Here is a 24,097-nt window from a genome sequence, read left to right as displayed (position 1 = left end):
ATTCCTGACACTTTGACGTGTGAGTAAAGATGTTATTAGTGCTTCGATAATGTCTTAGATATTTTTCTTCTACTATCAATCCGCTGTGCAATGCTAGTTAGGCCCCTTTCAGACGGGCGGTGCGCCCGATGGAGTCCGTTCTGCACAGCGGGGGATTGATCCACCGATCCCCGCTGAGCAGGCAGATGACAGTGTGCAGAGACCGAGCTGTCTGATCCCCGCTGTCTTCGGATGAGAACGAACCGCCTGTCCGTTCTCATCCCATCCGATCTGATCCTCCAGACGGATGGAAATTAGGGTTTCCATCCGTCCAGATTTCACGGATAGAATCGGAATCAGATAGCAGCGGGTGTCAGCGGAGATGTCACCGATGACACCCGCTGCCCCAGAGGGATGCATGGAACATCCGATCAGGTCCGCCTGAAAAACTAACAGGCGGATCGGATCAAATCACCCGTGTGAAAGGGGCCTTACACAGAGACAGGGAACTTCAATAAAATTCCTAATGACACTTTAAAATGGCCTGCACCAGATTTAAAAAAATCCCTGCTGCTTGTTTCGGTAGCTTTAAGGGCCGTACACACGATAAGAAAGTAAAATTTCCATCTGACAAACAACCTGCCGATTTTCAGATCGTTAGCAGAGTGCTTTCAACAGTCAATTACAAATTTTCTTACAACAAAAACCGGATATGCAGGCTATAAAATTTTTATCGCACGTGAACACAATATCCGATTTTCGTTTGATTAGTACAGTTTTCATCCGAAAAAAAAACGTAAGAGCAAAACTATGCATGCTGGGAAACGAAAGAATACATACAAAACAATTCAACACATTACATCACGTCTGAAGTTGAATTCTGTCGTGCGAGAATTTTGGTATGAAAGTAACCTCTTCACTTTCCATATCAGACTAGCATGCAAAAAAAAAAAAAATGGATGGAAATTCGTCTGATAATCTGATCGTGTATACGAGGCTTTACAGACACATGCGGCAGATTTGGTTAGTTCCTAAGAGAGGCACTTTTCCAAAGTGGCACTTTAATTAACTGCACCTCATTTAAAAATAGTTCCCTCCTTTTGTAGATAATGAAACTGGAGGTAATTAAAGGATAAGTTCACCATTTATAATATAATAATGAATGCAAATCTTTTTGCAGGTAAAAAAAAAAAAATGTGCATTTATTATTTTTTTTTTACACTGGAGCCTGTAAAGCATAGCTCGCAACTGTCCCTAATTTTGAGGGACTGTCCCTGATTTTGAGGGACTGTCTCTGATTTGGAACAAAGTCCCTCTGTCCTCCTCATTTGTCCCTCATTTTGGTCTGATCTATATAGTTGTATATAAAATGCACTAATTATGTTTCAAAAAGTGTTTCCCAGTGCTAAACCTTTCATCGAATTTCTAAATTGCTAAATTTGTAAATTTTGAAAGCCAATATAAAGGAATAGTAGCGGTAAAAAAAAAAAAAGCACATGTGGATTTAACCAATTATTTTTTTATGTATAATTCTACTTCAAGGGGGCATAGCAGAGTGTGTGTCTTATGCCTACATACTTTTGCTAAAATGTGTCCCTAGTTCCCACCTCAAAACGTTGGGAAATATGGTAAAGCATTGCACCCGCTATAAGCAGATTGTGGGTGCAATGCCATAATTCTGCAGACTCTAAATACACTGTCTGCCCATACCCCCAATACAGGCAGGCAGTTACTGAATTTCAGAAAAAATCTATAAACTATGAGAGTGCTCACCAATGCCCATGCAGTTCATTGAGAACTACAAGCCATTGGCAGCAGTGGCAGACAGTACTTGTAGTACATTTATTCAAAGAACTCTGTAAATGAATGATGAGACCACGTGGGCGCTCCACACGACCTCGCTGTTTTTAAATTATGACAGCGGGTGTGGGGAGGAGACCGAGGGGGAGAGGAGGCAGGAGCTGGAACATGTTACATGTTCCACCCTAAATATGGGTGAAACATGTAACATGTTCCAAAGGTGAACTAAGCCTTTAGTACCAACTCTAAATTGGTGTAAAGAGACAGGAAGAGTGCCTGTCTCTGTACGCTGTGTAGCATGTTTGCTCCTGTTACTCCTTCCATTTCCCTTCTGTCCCTGTTGTTAAAATAAAACTAAATGCAAAATGTTAACATTTGCAAGCAGACAAGCTATTTATCACTAAAAAGACATGGAATAAAAAAATGTCTACCTGGCTGCCCGCAGTCTTTCTTAAGATGTTCATTGAGCTGAGCATGCACAGCACCTGTATGCTGGGATGACTGACATCTGCACATGCACAAGAGTGAAGTCATCTTGTGCTAGCCAATCCAGATGGTTAAAAATTTGGCACTGCAAAGAAGCAGAGGTGAAGATACTGATGCTGGCTAAGGACCCCTAGTGGACATCAGACTGTTACAGGTAAGTACTGACACTTTATTTCTGCTGTAAGGACAGTGTTGGCTTTACAGTCGACAGCCTCCTAACAAAGAATGACACTGCAGCCTGATGGGATAGCTAAGAAAATAGTTTCTCATCAGGTCCTCTCAGTCTTTGTAATTGACAGCAGGCAGTGGGCTGATTCTATATCCAATAGCAGGCTGTCTATTGGCTGTGGATCTGCCCCCTGCCTGCTATCAATCGCAGGGGGAGTGGACCTGATCGGCAACTAATCTTCGCCCACCCAGCTTCAATACGCTTCGGCTGCTGCACCGTGTGTCTATGTGACAACTGCATCTCCGTAAGGAGGGAGCTCAGCTGCACTGAGGATAGAGTTCTTGTATAGACACTCTGCAGTGGCGTATCATCCATGTGTTCAGGGTGTTCAACGCCCACTGAGACCCACACTGCACCCATGGATGATCTCCTGGTTGACAGTCGGGGTGATTGTCAGGGGGACAGTTACATGCACGGATCTCCCTGTATAGTTTTCAGTTAAGCAGCTGACAGCCGCTTCTCCTCCTCTACATCCCGCGGCTGTCAGCTGAAAAGCTATACAGGGAGATCGGTGCTTGCAACATTTTCCCCTACTGCACCAATTATCCCTGACTGTTCCCCGTGTCCTCCTCCTCTGCCCCCCTCATTACTCTGCAGCCGGCTTCCCTCCTCTCCTCTCCAACCGGCTACCGTGGAGTGTGTCAGGATGGAGAGCAGAGGAAGGGGCCGGTAAAAATGTCATTTACCAGCCCCTTCCTTTTCTGAACTGGACACTGAGCAATCGCTTCCAATCACACCTGTGTATTTTGATAACTGAGCATAGTAAACTGTGTTAACTGTGCTTTAGTTTATGAATGGAGAGGAGCCTGTCTCCTGTTCATTCATTTTTAATGCTGAGGCTGCTAAGAAAGGCACTGGGGAATCTCTGTCCTCAGTTCCTATCTCTGTCTCAAAGGGGAGATAAAAATCAATAAATATAAAAAACATAAATTGTAAAAAAAAAAAAAAAAAAGAAAGAAAAGAGAGAATAGAATTGCAAAAAAAAACAAAAACACTGACACCTAGCCTCCACACTCCTCCCCTGTGCATACTACCCACCTCCATACACTCCGTACTCCTCTCCTGTGCATACTACCCACCTCCATACACTCCGTACTCCTCTCCTGTGCATACTACCCACCTCCATACACCCCGAACTCCTCTCCTGTGCATACCACCCACCTCCATACACTCCGTACTCCTCTCCTGTGCATAATACCCACCTCCATACACTCTGTACTCCTCTCCTGTGCATACTACCCACCTCCATACACCCCGTACTCCTCTCCTGTGCATACTACCCACCTCCATACACTCCGTACTCCTCTCCTGTGCATACTACCCACCTCCATACACTCCGTACTCCTCTCCTGTGCATACTACCCACCTCCATACACTCCGTACTCCTCTCCTGTGCATAATACCCACCTCCATACACTCTGTACTCCTCTCCTGTGCATACTACCCACCTCCATACACCCCGTACTCCTCTCCTGTGCATACTACCCACCTCCATACACCCCGTACTCCTCTCCTGTGCATACTACCCACCTCCATACACTCCATACTCCTCTCCTGTGCATAATACCCACCTCCATACAATCTGTACTCCTCTCCTGTGCATACTACCCACCTCCATACACTCCGTACTCCTCTCCTGTGCATAATACCCACCTCCATACACTCTGTACTCCTCTCCTGTGCATACTACCCACCTCCATACACCCCGTACTCCTCTCCTGTGCATACTACCCACCTCCATACACCCCGTACTCCTCTCCTGTGCATACTACCCACCTCCATACACCCCGTACTCCTCTCCTGTGCATACTACCCACCTCCATACACTCCGTACTCCTCTCCAGTGCATACTACCCACCTCCATACACTCCGTACTCCTCTCCTGTGCATACTACCCACCTCCATACACTCTGTATCCCTCTCCTGTGCATACTTCCCACCTCCATACACTCCGTACTCCTCTCCTGTGCATACTACCCACCTTCATACACTCCGTCCTCCTCTCCTGTGCATAATACCCACCTCCATATTCCTCTCCTGTGCATACCACCCACCTCCATACACTCCATACCTCTCTCCTGCATATACTATTCACTGCCGTACACACCATACTACCCAGGCGCACTGTACATTCTCTATTTAATATTACCGCTTTCTGCAGGATGTATGTCATCTCAGGCTCTAATAAACCACACCCCCTTTAAGCCATGCCCAATATTTAGCACAATGTAAGCCACGCCAACATTTCCCAGTGGAACACTTTTTTATCAGTGCCGAGGGCCCACCTTTTATCTTGCACATGAGCCCACTGATTTCATGATATTGCCCCTGCACTTTGGTTTTAGTGCGCCTCCACTCATGTTGCTTTTCTCAGCAGTGTTTCCAACAAGTATGTGAATCTGTTGCCCACACATACGTTTGTTGCGCATAGGCATGGTGGAATCATACAGATTCGCTAAAACACTCTTTATGAATACCCTGACTTGCTCTAATTACAATAATTTGTTCCCCAAACCAATAAGCCTCTTGATTCCCATTTCCAAAAATTGTTCAATTATCATTCGTATGTAATTCAGAAATTAATTTTAGGAAGTTGATGCACCTCTTTGTATTAGGAACATACTATACATTCATGCTTCTTTGATTTATGTATTTATTTAATGCATGAATTTGGCCTTGTCCCTTAGCTTAGTGAATGTGGTAAAAATAAACTTTCCAAACATACACAATCACGTGCAAGGAAAAAAAAAAACATATTTTTGTTTGCAAATGATTTGATAGTGAAAGTCAGCAAGTCAGCAAGTCAGCAGAGCTTTAACCAGAGGCGTAACTAGAACCTTCAGGACCCTGGTGGAAGAAACCCCCTGACCGCGGGGCCCTTTCCACTGATCCCAGGGCCCTTTACTCTCATAGTGGGACCCTTTTTTATGGTTCTGCAGTGGGCCCCCTTTCTGCCATCTTGGGGTCACCCCATGGTGGTGAAACGCCAGAGTCCAATCGCAAGTGCAACCTTTGTGATCCTGGTAGTTCCACCACTGGTGTCAGTTTTTTATTTTCGTTGGTTTATTTTTTTTTATCATTTTTTACCATTTTATTTATTTATTTTTTACAATTTTATTTTTTTATTATTCTTTACATATTTTTTAGGACCCCCCCATTGGGGGGGGGGCTTCGGTGAAATATCAGTGGTTTTACCCCTGATGTCTCACTTTTGAATAAGAGAAAGGGACTGAGGGGGGCGAGAGGGGGGCCAGGAAAGCACACAATGGCCCGTGTGACAAGTATAAGGAGGCCCTCCATTTCCCTCCTGTAGCTGCCGAATGTCTGCGGGAGGGAGAAGAGGAGAAGTGGGCATTCAGCGGCCATATAGAGTGATCGGTTCCTCTACATGCCACCGCCCCTGCCGCCCTCCTATTCAGGCATACAGGTGGGCCGCATGGGCCAGCTGGAGCATGGGGCCTGTTTGCAATGGCGACCCCTGGGACCCCTATATGTACGTCCCTGGCCTCATTCACCAACCTAAGAGGAAATTCTCATACAAAGTGATAATTTGCTTGCACAGTTAACAGTCTATTTGCCTTTCATAAATCAGAACCATTGCATTGCTTGCTGCTAGCTTTAAAGTGTTTCTACCACAAGATACAAGACTAGCTTGAGGCAAGTAGCATTTAGCATTTTAAGGCTTTTTATTGGTTTACTGTAATCACTTTTACAAGAGCCAGATACCATGGACATTTTGGTCAAAGTAAGTGTTGTAATAGATCCTTCAATGTATTTATTAAAATTTTTTATTGCAGGTATTTATACAGCACAGACAATTAATGCAGTGCTTTACATACTGTACATTCATGTCAGTCCTTGCCCTCAAGGAGCTTACAATCTAAGGTTCCTATGTCACATGCATGCATACACATACTAGGGCCAATTTATAATGGATCCAGAGGAAACCCACGCAAGCAGAGGCAAAACATGCAAACTTCATGCAGAGAGTGTCTTGAACAGGACTTGAACCAGGGATCTTAGTGCTGCATGACAGAAGTGCTAAAACATTTATGGTAAAACAATGTAAAGCAGTAGTTAGCACTGATGCCTTGTATCACTGTAAACATATAATAAATTCCTACGATTCACAAAGTAAATTAGAGCATTAAATACAGTTACAGAGGTTTCAGGCATTACTCCCTGGGAAGTAAATGCTAATGAAGCCTTTTAGATAAAATTGATTTCTACATGTAAGTGTACTTCTCATTCCCTGGATTCTTAATGCATCCCTCAGAACATGCTGAGTGTGGCACTTATTTACTGGGCAGTCTTTTTTTTTTTTTTTTTGCAAGCTGACCACAACTATTAGGTCCAGGAGTCTGAAACAGGAGTCAGCAAATTGAGGGATTTCTTAATCCCAAAGGGTATGGTATTTCCACTCACATCCACTTGGTCATATAAAACTAATTCCTAGAGTTTCCTCTCCTTATTTCTTCACGTGATAAAAAAATACTTTTTGGATAAGTAGGCAATAATTGGATTCCCTCTCAGATTGTTCTGTGTACTGATGGGGTGATTATCCTTCTTGTCCCGAGGACACAGAGGAAGTAGGAGGAAATCTCTCCAGAGTGAGGGTTCCCTCTTACACTGTTATCACTGGTACAGGTTTCCCTGTTGGAAGATTTCCCCTTAATCCGCCATTCTGATGACAGCCTTAAAATTGTGGTTCCCCATTGAATATTGTCCCAGTAGCAAAAGATAAACAAAGATTATAATACACCCCAGTGGGGATACAGACAGCAATAAAAACCTGACATGGGCTCCAGCCTTACCCCACTGTATCCTAAACTAAAAAGGAAAAGCTTTTGATGTGGATACACTTTAATAATCTTCTTCCCAATCTTAAATTATCATTACAGGTACTCATACAGAGCCATCAATGTACACAGTGCTTTACACACACATACACACACACACACACTTACATATATATAGATATATACACACACACACACACACACACACACACACACAGTATCTCACAAAAGTGAGTGCACACTTCACATTTTTGTAAATATTTTATTATATCTTTTCATTTAACAACACTGAAGAAATGACACTTTGCTACAATGTAAAGTAGTGAGTGTACAGCTTGTATAACAGTGTAAATTTGCTGTCCCCTCAAAATATTTCAACACACAGCTATTAATGTCTAAACCGCTGGCAACAAAAGTGAGTACACCCTTAAGTGAAAATGGGCCCAAAGTGTCAATATTTTGTGTGGCCACCATTATTTTCCAGCACTGCCTTAACCCTCTTAGGCATGGAGTTCACTAGAGCTTCACAGGTTGCCACTGGAGTCCTCTTCCACTCCTCCATGATGACATCACAGAGCTGGTGGATGTTAGATACTTTTCGCTCCTCCACCTTTCTTTTGAAGATGCCCCAGAGATGCTCAATAGGGTTTGGGTCTGGAGATCTGCTTGGCCAGTCCATCACCTTTACCCTCAGCTTCTTTAGCAAGGCAGTGGTCGTCTTGGAGGTGTGTTTGGGGTGGCTATCATGTTGAAATACTTTCCTGCGGGCCTGCCTCCATAGGGAGGGGATCATGCTCTGCTTCAGTATGTCACAGTAGATGTTGGCATTCTTGATTCCATCAATGAACTGTAGCTCCCCAGTGCTGGCAGCACTCATGCGGCCCCAGACCATGACACTCCCACCACCATGCTTGACTGTAGGCAAGACACACTTGTCTTTGTACTCCTCACCTGGTTGCCTCCACACACTCTTGACACCATCTGAACCAAATAAGATTATTATGGTCTCATCAGACCATAGGACATGGTTCCAGCTCTCAGCAAACTGTTTGCACACTTTCTTGTGCATCATCTTTAGAAGAGGCTTCCTTCTGGGAAGACAGTCATGCAGACCAATTTGATGCAGTGTGTGGCGTATGGTCTGAGCACTGACAGGCTGACCTCCCACCCCTTCAACCTCTGCAGCAATGTTGGCAGCTCTCATACATCTATTTCCCAAAGACAACCTCTGGCTATGACGCTGAGCATGTGCTCTCAACTTCTTTGGTCGACCATGGCGAGGCCTGTTCTGAGTGGAACCTGTCCTGTTAACCGCTGTATGGTCTTGGCCACCATGCTGTATCTCAGTCCTAGGCCATCTTTATGTAGAGCAATTTTTTTTTTTTTCAGATCCTCAGAAAGTTCTTTGCCATGAGGTGCAATGTTGAACTTCCAGTGACTAGTATGAGAGAGTGAGAGCACCAAATTTAACACACCCACTCCCCATTTACACCTGTGACCTTGTAACACTAACGAGTCACATGACACCAGGGAGGGAAAATGGCTAAATGGGCCCAATTTGGACATTTTCATTTAGGGGTGTACTCACTGTTGCCAGTGGTTTGGACATTAATGGCTGTGTGTTCAGTTTTTTTGAGGGGACAGCAAATTTACACTGTTATACAAGCTGTACACTACTTTACATTGTAGCAAAGTGTCATTTCTTCAGTGTTGTCACATGAAAATATATAATAAAATATTTACAAAAATGTGAGGGGTGTACTCACTTTTTTGTGAGATACTGTATATATAAATATATACATACACATGATTCTGCTTAGCTGGCCCACACTGTAGCACTAAAGCTACAGCGCGCAGCCAGAAAGTGGTTAACACTGCAAACTTTATATTGTATTTATTCCAACAGGAAGTAACACACTTACCACCAAGGTACCCCAAGTTTCACAAGAAATTAGTGATGAAATGGTTAAATCATTGGTAAAATCATTGGGATTGATTTACAAAACCTGGAGAGTGTACAATCTGGTGCAGCTCTGCATAGAAACCAAACAGCTTCCAGTTATTTTTTTTTTTTAGTCAAAGCCTAACTGATCAAGCTGAAGTTAGAAGCTGATTGTCTACCTTACACAGCTGCACCTGATTTTGCCCTCTCCAGTTTTAGTAAAACAACCCCATTGTGTGTATGGTAATATATAATGAAATTACTTCCTTGGGAAAGGAAACCCTTTGCATTGTATTATTTAACTGCTGAAATGGTATGTTTATGAGAACAGAAAATGCACTTTAACAGGTTTTACATACGTCTGTGAATTATTTAACAATGGGTTTACCAGTTGTTCCTTGGATATATGACCATTGTTCCTTCATGTGATGGAATGTTCTGGAGACTGTCAATAACATTCTTGGATTCATATGTGTTAACTTTACCATCCCTCAAAAGCATTTCTTCTCTCCAAAAAATATATTAATCTTAAAGCTGCTTAGGAGAACGTTTTATGCTTACATAATACGATTTCTGACTGACTGGGGGAATTTATAAAGTTTAAACAAATTTAATACTGCACTATTTTTAAGGCCCATCTTTCTAGCTGATACTGCTAACTTGTACATGCACAGTCACCATTCAATGGTTCTAATTTTATCCCATTTTTCTCTTCAATCTCCACCGACTCACCCCGACTTCCAACTCTCACAAGACCTTTTACGAGCTCACGTTGAGATTTAACACGTTTTTGTATTTCTGCCACAGTTCCCTCCAGTAGCTTGGCTACAAAGCCCACTCCAAATACCCTAAATAAATCAGAAGCAGCAAAAGCATACAGCAGAGGGTTGACACACGCACTGAAAAATGCTAAAGCGGTGGCTCCAGCTCGGCTCTTTTTAGCTGCTTTTGCCAGAGTCTCGGATATACTTCCAGTGGTGAGATTGGCAGCCACCTGCATAGCATTGACTACATGATATGGAATCCATAGGATGGCAAAAGTCAACAAGATGAAAGCAATCAGCTTCTCTATCCTTGACCGTTGTCCAAAGCGGCTTGCTTTTAGTTTAATTAACACAAGCATATAGCTAAAACATACCACAGGAAAAGGAAGCAGGAAAGCCACCAATGTCTCAAAGGAGTAATGAAAGATGGCCTCTGCTCGGTTGGCATGGCAAGGTTCACATATTGTAGAGTTCATGTATTTGTTGTCTATCACTTCCCTGAAAGCGAATGCTGGAAGTGCCAAAGCCCCAGCTAGAAGCCATATGACTATGAGGACCTTTACCACCACATCTCGTTTACGAAGCGACTGAGCCATGTATGGTCGGAAAACAGCTAAGAATCGGTCCATGCTCATGAGAGCAATAATGAAAATGCTGGCATACATGTTAAGGCAACAGAGGTAGTAAGCAATTTTACAGACAGGTCTACCAAATATCCAGCTTTTCTTGGCCAAAAATATGATAAAAAATGGAGTGAGGAGAAGGACTGTCCCATCTGCCACCGCCAAGTTAAGAATTAGGATGCAGGTTACTGACTTTTCCCGGCCTTTCATTTTCCACAAAATGCTCCAGATAATAAAAGTATTCCCAGGTAAACCCAAGGTGGCCGCCAATCCCAGAAATATTGCACCAGGTATGCGGGAAGCCGGAGAACTGAGGATGGTATCATTGCTATAAGTATTGACACAGCTGACCATTTTTGAAACAGATCCACCTAAAAGGAATAAAAAATATAGATAAATAAACAACTAAATAGAAGTGCATGAGTATTAAACAGCTGAAGAAACACATAGCATATATACTAATACTATTTATTATTTTAAAACATTAAAATGTACTCAAACACACACACTTGAACCAAATATGTTGTTGTACATATTCCTGTAATATTAAAAAGTTTCATTTTTTTTGTCCTTTGTGTCCTACTTTCACATAAATCATACAAACAAAGCTTATTCAGAGACACTTCCTTTCCTAGGGTGACAATGCTTATTTATTCAGCTGCAGTGAGCAATGTCATAGCACTCATTTAGGAATCCGGATTTACAGTCTTTGATGCAATTTTATAACTATGGCAATGCAGCATTATTTTGGAAATAAGGGAAAACATAAGTGAGGGTGGAGATGTGTTCCAGGCACAGGAATCATTCATTGCATGCAAGATTTAGTAACATTGGTTTTAATGAGAAATAGCAAAATCTGCTTTCTTTCACATAAGGAAGGCAATGAACCAAAATTTGGCAGAGGGAGCCATAAAACCTGAGGCTGACACTGATCTGAAGGGTAAATGAAAGAATATGTTGTCATATTAATGAAATTATCATAAATTCCTTTCCTATATCGACTATAGGGAATAAAAATAAGCAGGAAGCTGTGTATTATACAGTATCTCACAAAATTGAGTACACCCCTTACATTTTTGTAAATATTTTATTATATCTTTTCATGTGACAACACTGAAGAAATGACACTTTGCTACAATGTAAAGTAGTGAGTGTACAGCTTGTATAACAGTGTAAGGGTCCTTTCACACGGCCGCTCCGTGTGTCCGCAAATCATCCCATCCGTTTGCGGATGATTTGCGGACATAATGTAAGTGAATGGCATTGCGGATGTCAGCGGAATACCATCCGCTGACATCCGATTTTCCTCCTTTCAGTTCTGTTCCGTTTTTTCGAATGGAACAGAACCCTATTTTTTCATCCGTGTAAAAAACGGAAAGGAAGGAAAATCGGATGTCAGCAGTGTCATCCGCTGACATCCGCAATGCCATATACTTACATTTTGTCCGCATATCATCCGCAAACGGATGGGATGATATGCAGGCACATGGAGCGGATGACACAAATGTCATCCGCTCCGTGAAAAAAAAAAAGTCCCGCAGCGGACTTAAGCAGCGGAGCGGCCGTGTGAAAGGACCCTAAATTTGCTGTCCTCTTAAGATAATTCCACACTTAGCCTTTAACCACTTGCCGAGTGCGCACAGTATATTTACTGCGGCAGTCAGCCCCAACCAGGCAGAGTGACGTAGATCTACGTCGCTAGCCTGTCACTGGGTTTTGAGCCAATAGCGGGCGAGCGCTCGAACGCTGAGGCGCGCGCACGCCTCGGCTCGTTCACAGAGGAGTGCGGGCGTGTGACCGGCTGACCCGATTTCCGCCGGTCACACTACGGTCGTCGGTACAGCGAAAGAAAGGCGGGCGGCTTATGTAAACAAGCTGCCTGTCATTCTCCCCTGTGTAAAAATGGAGATCAGACGGTTCTACTATGTAGAACCGTTGATCTCTGTTTTTACAATAGTAGACCTGTCCCAATACAGTTAGAAACAAGCCCCTAGGACACACTTAACCCCTCCCTCTCCAATACAGTTAACCCCTTCCCTGCCAGTGTCATTTTTGCAGTAACAGTGCATATGTATAGCACTGATTACTGCAGTAATGTCACTGGTACCCCTAAAAGTGTCAAAAATGTCAGTTAAGGGTCCGATCTGTCCGCCGCAAGGTCGCAATACCGCAAAAAAAAATCGCAGATCGCCGCCATTACTCGTTAAAAAAAACCCACCAAAAATGACAAAAATCTTTCCCTGTGTTAGTAAACGCGATAACTTTTGCGCAAACCAATCAAAATACGCTTTTTGCGATTTTTTTTACCAAACATATGTAGCATAAAACAAATTGGCCGAAAATGTTAAAAAATTTTGATTTTTACATTTTTTTGGGGGGGAATTTCATATAAAAAAAAGTGAAAAATATTGTTATTTTGCAAAATTTACGCTCTTTTTTTGTTTATAGCGCATGATCAAAAAATCGCACAGGTGATCAAATACCACCAAAAGAAAGCTCTGTTTTTGGGAAAAAAAGGACGTGAAATTTTAGGTACAGCGTCGCACGACCGCGCAATTGTCCGTTAAAGTCACGCAGTAAAAAATTGCAAAAAACCCCCTGGTCAGGAAGGGGGTAAAATCTTCCGGGGCTTAAGTGGTTAATTAATGTCAAAACTGCTGGCAACAAAAGTGAGTACACCCCTAGGTCAAAATGTCCAAATTCTGCCCAAAGTGTCAATATTTTCCAGCACTGCCTTAACCCTCCTGGGCATTTAGAAAGCATGTACATGGAAGAGATCCTCCTGATTGGGACTATAACGGGTGATGACACAGGTAAGTATCAAAAAAGAAATAATTTATTTTATATAGACAGTGTATACAGAAATTGGCAAGAGAGCAGAAATTATACGCAATTGCACAATTGAAAAAATGCATTAAAATTATAGGCGACTCTTAACATTGTCAGACCAAATGACCATTTCAACATGGAGGAGCCTGACGTATGGTGCTGAAGACCCTACGCGTTTCAATATCACTCTTCTTCAGGGATCTTTTGACCGTGGTCCCAGTTTAATATATACAACTATTTTGCAATGTTCATGTCTTTTTTGTCATTCAATCTGAAAGAGTCGTCATGATTAAAAAATCGATCGTTTTGGCATTACCCAGAATAGCATACTAGGAGGTGTCTCTGAGGGTCACACTGAACGTCCTAATCCCTCCCACTCAATCCGGTGGGGAAAAGCATGGGTTGATCAGTGCTGGATCTGGAGCCGAAAGGGGGACGGAACGACAGGACACACCGTCATGACATCACATGGGGTCCATACCCAGAGCATACCAAATCCTCCAATCTGCAATTCTTTTAATGCTATATTTGCAAAAAGAGAGGTTGGGGGGAGGAGATGCAGATGGAAAAGATCACACTTGCAAGCAGATTTTTTCAGAGGGCATAATGTTTCCAAAGAGAAAGGAAAACCATCTCCTACGAATCGTCAAACAGGTTGCAAGTGTGTCCCTCTCCTCCCGGGGGAAAAAGCCTCCTGGGCATGGTGTTCACCAGAGCTTCACAGCTTGCCACTGGAGTGCTCTTCCACTCCTCCATGACAACACCACAGAGCTGGTGGATGGATGTTAGAGGCCTTGCTTGCCCAGTCCATCACCTTTACCCTCATTTCCTTTAGCAAGGCAGTGGTCGTCTCTGGAGGTGGGTTTGGGGTCGTGATAATGTTGGAATACTGCCCTGCGGCCCAGTCTCCGAAGGGAGGGGATCATGCTCTGCTTCAGTATGTCACAGTACATGTTGGCATTCATGGTTCCCTCAATGAAACGGTAGCTCCCCAGTGTTGGCAGCACTCATGCAGCCCCAGACCGTGAGACTCCCACCACCATGCTTGACTGTAGGCAAGACACACTTGTTTTTGTACTCCTCAACCAGTTGCCACCACAACACACGCTTGACACCATCTGAACCAAATCTTGGTCTCATCAGACCAAAGGACATGGTTCCAGTAATCCATGTCCTTAGTCTGCTTGTCTTGCCCGGCTTTCTTGTGCATCATCTTTAGAAGGGGCTTCCTTCTGGGACGACAGGATGACCCCCCCACCCCATCAACCTCGGCAGCAATGCTGGCAGCACTCATACGTCTATTTCCTAAAGACAACCTCTGAATATGATGCTGAGCACGTGCACTCTTCTTTGGTCAACCATGGCGAGGCCTGTTCTGAGTGGATTTTGTCCTGTTAAACCACTGTATGGTCTTGGCCACCATGCTGCAGCTCAGTTTAATGGTCTTGGCAATCTTCTTATAGCCTAGGCTGTCTTTATGTAGAGCAACAATCCTTTTTTTCAGATCCTCAGAGAGTTCTTTGCCATGAGGTGCTATCTATCTATCCATCCAGTGACCAGTATGAGAGAGTGAGAGCGATAACACCAAATTTACCACACCTGCTCCCCATTCACACCTGAGACCTTGTAACACTAATGGGTCACATGACACCGGGGAGGGAAATTGGCTAATTGGGCCCAATTTGGACATTTCACTTAGGAGTGAACTTTTGTTGCCAGCGGTTTAGACATGAATGGTTGTGTGTTGAGTTATTTTGAGGGGGCAGAACATTTACACTGTTATACAAGCTGTACACTCACTACTTTACATTGTAGCAAAGTGTCATTTCTTCAGTGTTGTCACATGAAAAGATATTAAAAAATATTTACAAAAATGTGAGGGGTGTACTCACTTTTGTGAGATACTGTATATCTATCTATCTATCTATCTATCTATCTATCTATCTATCTATCTATCTATCTATCTATCTATCTATCTATCTATCTATCTATCTATCTATCTATCTATCTATCTATCTCATGTGAACTAAAACACGTAGAAAATAAACAGGCATGTTTACAGTTTTTTCTGAATGCTTAAGCGCTAATCGTGATTCTTGTAGCACAATTTCTAAAACTATTAATACGTATAGCAAAACCACTCACTGAGTTTGCAAAACTAAAAGCACAAACACTGCTTTGCACTCAGTTTGCAATTTTGTAACACACACTTTGCAAAACTGTAGGCACAATTCACTGCACAACACTCTTTTTGCAGAACTGTAAACACAACTCACTGCTTACACTCAATTACCAAATTTCCAACACACTCCTAGCAAAATTATACACATGTATGGCTATCATTAACACTATTTTGCCAACTGTCTGGCACACTTTCACATGTGAAAACTGTTTTAGATAATTAGTTCACTTTGCAATCAGCCTAAGCACTATAAATAAGCCACAGGTAAGCTATTCCGAAGAAGTTAGAGGAAGAGGACAAGGAGGAGCAAGAAGAGGACGAGGAGGCCGAGGGAGATGACGTGGAGGTGAAGAAGTTGGAGGAAGAGGACGTGGAGGGGAAGAAGCGAGAGGGTTAGAGGAAGAGGACAAGGAGGAGCAAGAAGAGGACGAGGAGGGGAAAGAGGAAGGGTAAGAAGAGTAAGACATAGAATACAATAACTGACGACATCAGAGCTACAATAGTGGACCATGTCATCAACCATGGGATGACCCTGAGGGAAGCTGGCCAATGGGTTCAGCCTAATTTGAGCCCCTACACTGTGGCAAGCATCATTAGGACATTTCGAAATGAGAATCGGTAAGTACTTTGTAGCACTGCCATACTCTAACGAGAAACACAACAGTACCATACATGCAAAAATACTGAGATTGTTACTTTACAGAATTGCTAGACGTCCAGATGTTGGGGGCAGAGGAAGAATGTTCACTCCAGAGCAAGAGACCCATATAGTGAACATGGTGATTGCCAATAATGCAATAAGACTGCGCGAAATACAGCAGCGCATAATTGATAATGACACCATCTTTCAAAATATACACAGTGTAAGCATTTCTGCACTAAGTCGTGTACTTGCGCGCCACAGAATAAGAATGAAGCAAATTTACAGAGTTCCTTTCGAGAGAAACACAGAACGTGTAAAGCAACTGCAATATGACTATGTGCAGGTAAGCTATAGTGTCATTGGTTCTGAATTTGGAAGTGTATACTGTAGTGCTGTGCATGGGCCTGATGTGTTGCATTTGTTTTGTCTTGTCCAGAGAGTGATGGAACTAGAAGCAGATGCCATGGGACATGAGCTACTTTTTGTAGATGAGGCCGGTTTTACAGTAACCTCAGTAAAACCAGGAGACATGGCAGGAACATTATTGGACACCTTGCCATCATCAATGTCCCAGGACGACGTGGTGGTAACATAACCATGTGTGCAGCTATAAGCCAAAATGGTGTTGTTCATGTTCACCATCATGCAACCATAGACCCATACAACACTGCACACATTATTGCATTCCTGGACCCCTTACATGACATGCTAACTGTTCAGAGACCAGAGCATACCCGATATGTCATCATATGGGACAATGTTAGTTTCCATAGGGCTGCTTTGGTCCGCAACTGGTTTACAGACCACCCATTCTTCATGGCACTCAACCTCCCTCCATACTCTCCATTCTTACAACCCTTTGAGGAGTTCTTCTCTGCCTGGCGCTGGAAAGAGTACGACCGTCATCCTCATCAACAGGTAGCCCTTTTACAGGCAATGGAGGAGGCATGTGGAGATATTGACCAGGCATCATGTCAGGCCTGGATACGGCATTCAAGGAGATATTATCCCCGGTGCCTTGAACTGGAGGATATCGCTTGCGATGTGGACGAAATTTTGTGGCCCGGACCCAGAAAGACGACATGATGTAGGCTGATCGTTTTTTTTTTTTTTGTGAAATTACTATTTTGTGTTCTGACTTTGTCTTGGTTTTGATGAGCGTGAATAAACACCAATACTTGAAGTTTGGATCCTTGTATGTTTACATGACACTATTACAAAAGTATGACCTCAAATTGACATCTGTACACAGAGAAAGCAAAAGCCAGATGTGTTTTGTATTCATACCATTAGTGTGTAGTTGGCACATTGTGTGCTTAGTAGATGATGGCTTGTGTTTACTGTTTGATACGAAAACACCATTTTTACGAAGGTGTGAAGAGTTAATCTAGCTGTGTTCGCTTTTGCAAGAGAACTACAATGTTTTGATAATTGGGTGAAAGGTTTTCTTATTTGTGTGTAGAGTTTTGCAAAAATAGCCAATAGTTACAAAAAATGTGCTTAAGCAATCAGAAAAAACTGTAAAGTGCTGCTTCCCAGCTAGATAGGAATTTTCCATTTTAATTTGCTTTTAAAATGTAGTGTTAAATGGCAGTACTCAACCAGTGCTAAAGTCCACAGACCCAGACAATTAATGAATGAATTATTGCAATTAGCCTGGGCCTTTAATGAGGCAAACAGTAAGAGTGAAACATAGTGGCTTCCGCTGTTTCCTTGGATATCAGAAAAATTGGCAGCTTGACTGGAATCTACTTACACGTTTTATTTGCTTAAAGTAATAGGCTTAAATTGATGGCAGACTTTCTGGATCAGGTAACCTATAATTTAACATGTATATTTACAAACAATTTTAAAAAAATATATATATAATATTTTATGTATACTGTATATATATATATCTACCTATTTCTTTAAATTTTACTTTGCAATGCACTTCCTGACATGTAACTGTGCCTAGGCACTCCTGTATCTTTATACTTGCATACAGTATCTGCAGTGAGAGATCATCTATGGCATATCCTACCCACTACAGCTTCTAATGACTGCTTTTCACCCGTGACTTTGAATGTCTTCCTAAAATGGCTAATTAAGCCATTCATTTGCTGCTTATTATTCGTCTGAAGGCCTGCTAGAGAGAAAAACTGTACCTAAGGACCTGCAGTGCAGAATGTTCTTGTTCCTACTTTAGTCAACTTCCTCCTATGGCAGAAATTACCCTTTTACACTGCCCCTGTTCCTATCATTGTATTTCTTTTTTTTTTAAGTGTACCAGTAAAGCTGGCCATACATTGATTGGAATTTGGACCATTCTGCAATGACTTTCGATCGGTATGTGACATCCCTCGGCATCGATCATTTGATTGACTTCTGTTGATTAGATATGCCGGAAATTTTTTCTCGATCAGTGGCTTCAACCAATTGGGGGCCATTGTCAGAATAAAATGTCCCAGCCGGGAAATTTCTTCATCCAACGTGTGAATGGAGGAATCTATTGTTTTTTTTTTTTTTTTATCTGTATTCAGCCCAATGGCTAAAAAAAAAAAAAAAAAAAAAAACACTATCAGCTAGCCAAATTTAATGTACAACATTATACCAGTGGGGATAGTGCTAAAGCTTTATAGCATATTTGCTCCTAAATGTGAAGGTTGAAAGTCACAGGAATGCAGCAGTGCTATAATCAAAGACTCATTTACTTTTGTGGAGACTTCAATCTAGGAGTATATAGGAGTATTAGGGAAAATAGATGACTTAATTTTTTTTATAAGATCAGATCATTTACAGTATATCCTTTCATTTTTTACAAAAATCTGACATTTTAGTAATGCATTGCCACAGGTCAGTTTTTCTTTTTTTTAGCATTCATTTTAACATATGTTTCCCACTTAGTATTGAGAAACATCATTGGACCGGTATTTACAGTCATTTTCCAATGGCTCTGACACAATGGTTTTGTCTGTGTATGTAGCTGTTTTCAATTTAGTTTTTTATGTGTAAAAATGTGACTCTAGAGTATAACATTCAAACTGATAAGCTAGATTATTACATATATCTGACAGTGGGGTTGATTGAATAAAGGAATAAAAAAAAAAAAAAACGAGATTTATTAACAAAAGAAAACTTTTTTTTTTTTTTTTTTATTATTTGAGGTATAATAGGGGAGAGTTTAGAAAGCCCTGGTCAGTTTATTTTTTTAAGTCTGTACCTGGCTGGGGAAATTGCTCTGCATTTCCTGTCCTGGCGATGGAACAGGAAATGAAAGGAAATCTCCACGAAGTTGGGGACATCTTAGACCAGTGATGGTGAACCTTGGCACCCCAGATGTTTTGGAACTACATTTCCCATGATGCTCATGCACTCTGCAGTGTAGGTAGGCATCATGGGAAATGTAGTTCCAAAACATCTGGGGTGCCAAGGTTCACCATCACTGTCTTAGACAGTTTCCCATTGAATGATTACATTTTTCCTTTTATTTGGTGATTTCTCCTTCCTCCTACCTTCTGTCTTGGACACAATAGGTACCAGGAGAAAAAGTTGGGGGGGAAAAACCACACTGAGGGCAGAAATAAAAATTGGTCACTGAGTCTAACTCTTCTACATCTTCTACATTCTAAAGAAAAAAGAGCTTTGCATTTGCTAGAAGGTCCGTACTTACCTCCTCTGATGGCTGTAAAAATCTAGTGACAGAATGCCCAAGCCTGACACTAATGTTATGTAGAGTTAAATGGGATGCTGTTCCTCATATAAAGGTACATCCTATTAAAGTCTATGGTACCTATTAGGGGAAAGGGGAACCCAAACCTATGTAGGAATGGGGGCTGGGAGAATTATACATGTACTTTTACATTTGTGCTTTTGTTGTGTAAGAAGATGCCCTGTCTTTGGATTGGGCAACACCAATTAGTGGATAGGACACAGATGGGGTATGGGCTTAATGCTAGAGCTATGCCCAGAGATGACTCCATGAAACATTCAGGAAGATCTCTCTTCAAGGAAGAATGCAAGTGCAGCTCAGTGCTAGGTTACTGAAGTTGCAGTGTTCTTTCAATATCCATCTCTGGTTGGCTGCATTCCATCAGAAGTATATATATGACACATATGACAGACAAGTCTAAAGCAGCCTTTCTCAACTTTAATGCTTGCCTTCTATAAATAATTCATTGGGGTCAGTGGGAAGGAGGAGCTTTACTTGGGAACAATGCTTCCCTTACAGTTATGTTCTGAGTACTACCCTTACAAAAAGCTAAAAATATCATTGGTGTTTTTTTGCAGGCTTTGACAAGTGGTATTGAACCCTAAACTATGTAGTCACCATAAGATGGATTTCAATCAGCCTCAAAGAACCCCTAAAAACCTCAAGAGGAATTCCAGTTAAGAGTCTAGAGATTGGTCCTTAGACTGTCATCCAACAATTATATTATGGCACCAGACTCTAATCCCTAAAGCTGGCCAGATATGGGTCAGTTTTTTTTTTTTTTTTCAACCAGCAGAATGAAAAAAAAAAAAAAAAAAACAACCTGATTCCCCCAATCACACATCTGATGTGGGTGCAAGAATCCTCCCCACCATATCATTGTATTGTAACAGCAGGGAGACTCCCCCAACATCAGCCTAATGTCTGCGGCACAGATTTGGTGAAAATATACAGGCAGGGCGTTGGTTGAATAGAATGAAAATAAATAGGGGGGCCAGTGGGACTTTGAGTGAGGTGAAACATTAGCTGTCATTAAACAAAAAGAACAACGGGTGCCAATTTATTGGTCAATGGCTACATGACGGAAAAATCAAGCAGCAATTGTAATAATCAAAACATGTCGGTCAATAAATTAATTTGGAAAAAACAACACGAATGGATGCCATGGAGAGAAACAGTACACATGCACGTGTATTGCATATAACATCAATGAGGAATATATACTATATAATACTGTATTACCCATGTACATACAAGATAAACATTGCATGAATGCTTTGAATCCGAGGACAAAAGAGCAAGCAATCCACATAAACAAACGTTTAAAATTTTCCATATACATTCCATGAATCCATGTTGTGATCTGTCATTTTGTAGCTCCACGCGTTTCGTGGAATTTACATCCACTCTTCAGGAGCTTTATAAAATACCTAAAAGTAAAAATTAATTGGCACAGATATAATAAAAATAAAAATAGGTATACCGGAAAATTCAACTTGAGAACAGCCAAAATCTGAAAAGTTTGAATACTTACAAAAACACGATTGTATCAACTAATCAACCAGAGAATCTCCAAGGATATTCTGGGATTTTGAAGGATATAAAGGAAAAAACATTTCTCATTGCTGGATGCACCAGAATGGATATACGTCTGATCCGGGGCTGAGGCGGGTGCACGCCACAAAGGGTCCAAGGTGGAACAGGGGGGAGGAACCAGATGGACCCCATAAAGAAAATAGGATTTGCCAATAATCTCACACATAAGTGACCCAATGATCTGTTCAAAAACAACATTGTTTAGTGAAAATAACGTATGAAAAATATATATACTGTAGAGGGACTAGGTCCAAATTGAGATATTGGGTGTGAGAAGATTCAAGAAGAAAAGAATAAATACCATAGGATCCCAAAGGAAACACCAGAGTGCCGTGTAAGCCATAAGGCAAATAAGTGAAGAGGGAGAAAGAAAGAGCAATAAAGAACCTGCTTTCAGGATTGGAAGAGAAGGTGTGCGGGGGAAAAAAGAAAAACCAAGGTGAGTTGAAAAATAAATAAATATACAGATGATGGTGACTTACAAAGAGGATATCAAAAAGATGATGAATAAAACCAAAGTGCAGGCAGCGCATATAGAAATAGGATCCTAAGGATCCATCGGGTTTATATCTCCCCACACCTGGGCGAGTCCCCGCCAACGCCATGCGGACGCCAAAGGAAGGGGCGGGGTGGGACGGACCCGGCTTCCGGTGGGTGCCGGACTCCGCCCACCACACTGACCCCTCCCAGCAGTCAGAGTGGAAGAAAAATCCAAATCCACTGATTGGCAATGTCGGACAGTGGATTGGCTAAGGGCATGACGCCAATGCTCAGCATGGCAATCTCCGCCCACCACTCATGCAGAGAAGGGGGGCGGGGTAGCAGGCCGAGCATCGCAACCCCGGAATCAGAGAACCATCTGGGCAGGAAACAGAAAGAGGGCAATGTTATTAAAATAAATATATATCTATAAAAAATATATAGCATTTCAGATTGGCCATTGACAAGACGATACCGGCACACTTGCAAAAACAGATGCAGGCAGATCAAAAAGGGGCACGCGGGTGTCTTCCACCCAATTTAGGTAATTTAAAAAATTTTGATCTGCGGCACCACAGCTAAAACCTCCATCCCTGAAATTGTGAAAATAAATAGGGGGGCCAGTGGGACTTTGAGTGAGGTGAAACATTAGCTGTCAATAAACAAAAAGAACAACGGGTGCCAAATAATGATTTATTGGTCAATGGCTACATGACGGAAAAATCAAGCAGCAATTGTAATAATCAAAACATGTCGGTCAATAAATTAATTTGGGAAAAACAACACGAATGGATGCCATGGAGAGAAACAGTACACATGCACGTGTATTGCATATAACATCAATGAGGAATATATACTAAATCATTTTTTTTAAATTTGGTTGAATAGAAGTCGATCAGTAGATCAACCTGTCCAGTCCCTGCTGAACCTGCCGAATTTCAATCCATATATGGCTAGCTTAAGTTATGTGTAGGGTCTCTATAAATGTGCCCCATGCTTGGACTGAGATGCACCAGATAAGCACCAAAAGAGAGTATTGTGTTATTACCTAAATTTTTGTTGTTCCTAATACAAAGCTTTGTATTATAAAGAAGTCTACTGTCAAGTCCCTGCATCATTCCTGAGATTAAAGGAGTTGGAAAGTCTCAAGATTTTTCATCTTAATGCATTTAATGCATTAGGGTGAAAAACCTTCTTGGTTGCAGCTGCCCCTCAGACCCCCCCATTATTCTTAACTGAACCCAAATGTTCCAGCAATGAGCATGAGCCAAGCAGCTCCAGCCGCTGTCTCGGGTCCTCATTGGATAGATTGATAGCAGCAGGAGCCATTGGCTTCTGCTGCTGTCAATCAAATCCAGTGACACAAGAGCAGGGGGGCAAGGGCAAGTCCTGCTCTCTTTGTCAATGGACTCAGCAGCAGGACTTGGGAGCGCGCCCACACATGTGCCCCCCCATGGAAATCGGCTCTCTCGATGAAGAGGAGGAGCCAGGAACGCTGACTGGGCACCCCAGAAGAGGAGGATCGAGGTTTCTCTGTGCAAAATCCGTGCATAGAGCAGGTAAGTATAACATGTTATTATTTAAAATTAAAAAAAAAAAAACCTTTACAATCACTTTAAGGTGGGAATGATAAGTATCCTACAATAATGAGGTTGTGTTCTGAGTGCTAGCTGCATAAGGGAACCTGGTATTTATAGGCATATACAATCATGCATTATTACATGTAAGTAATATGTTTTAGGAAAATCTATGATTTTCGTGTTTGGAAATTTTGGAGTTGAAGTGATACAAGCCAACTTTTGGCATTGATTTTCATTTTCTAAGACATCTGGATGCTATATATGTGCTTTGAATAAGAAGCTGTTCTGTATTAAAAAATAAAGAAGAAAAAATGTATTTATTTATTTCCTGGCATAAGAAGCATCGTTGTTTTTAACAATTTGACAGCATTTCTTGCTTTTTCACTTTTCTTTTAAGACTCCCTTATCATGGGGCTATTCTTTTATAATATTCAAGTATATGTAGCTTTAAAACCTTATGCTTCATTTGGACAG

General features: G+C 41.8%; 1 protein-coding gene across 1 annotated transcript in view; it reads right to left on the bottom strand.

The window, feature by feature from the left end:
• The window catches only part of LOC309545419 (uncharacterized protein), a 123,270-nt gene that overhangs the window by 63,046 nt on the left and 36,127 nt on the right, over nucleotides 1-24,097 (bottom strand). The window contains exons 2-3 of the mRNA XM_082244607.1: nucleotides 9,902-10,993; nucleotides 9,797-9,816 (exon numbers count right to left, since the gene is read on the bottom strand). Of these exons, the coding sequence (XP_082100733.1) occupies nucleotides 9,797-9,816; nucleotides 9,902-10,976 (1,095 nt within the window). The 5' untranslated portion in view covers nucleotides 10,977-10,993. The remainder of the gene's footprint in view (nucleotides 1-9,796; nucleotides 9,817-9,901; nucleotides 10,994-24,097) is intronic.

The sequence above is a fragment of the Pelophylax lessonae genome (assembly GCF_965119305.1).
Source record: "Pelophylax lessonae genome assembly, chromosome: 1".
Classification (NCBI taxonomy): domain Eukaryota; kingdom Metazoa; phylum Chordata; class Amphibia; order Anura; family Ranidae; genus Pelophylax; species Pelophylax lessonae.
The sequence above is the reverse complement of the archived record's forward strand: the minus strand, read 5'-3'. Positions and strand labels throughout refer to the sequence as shown.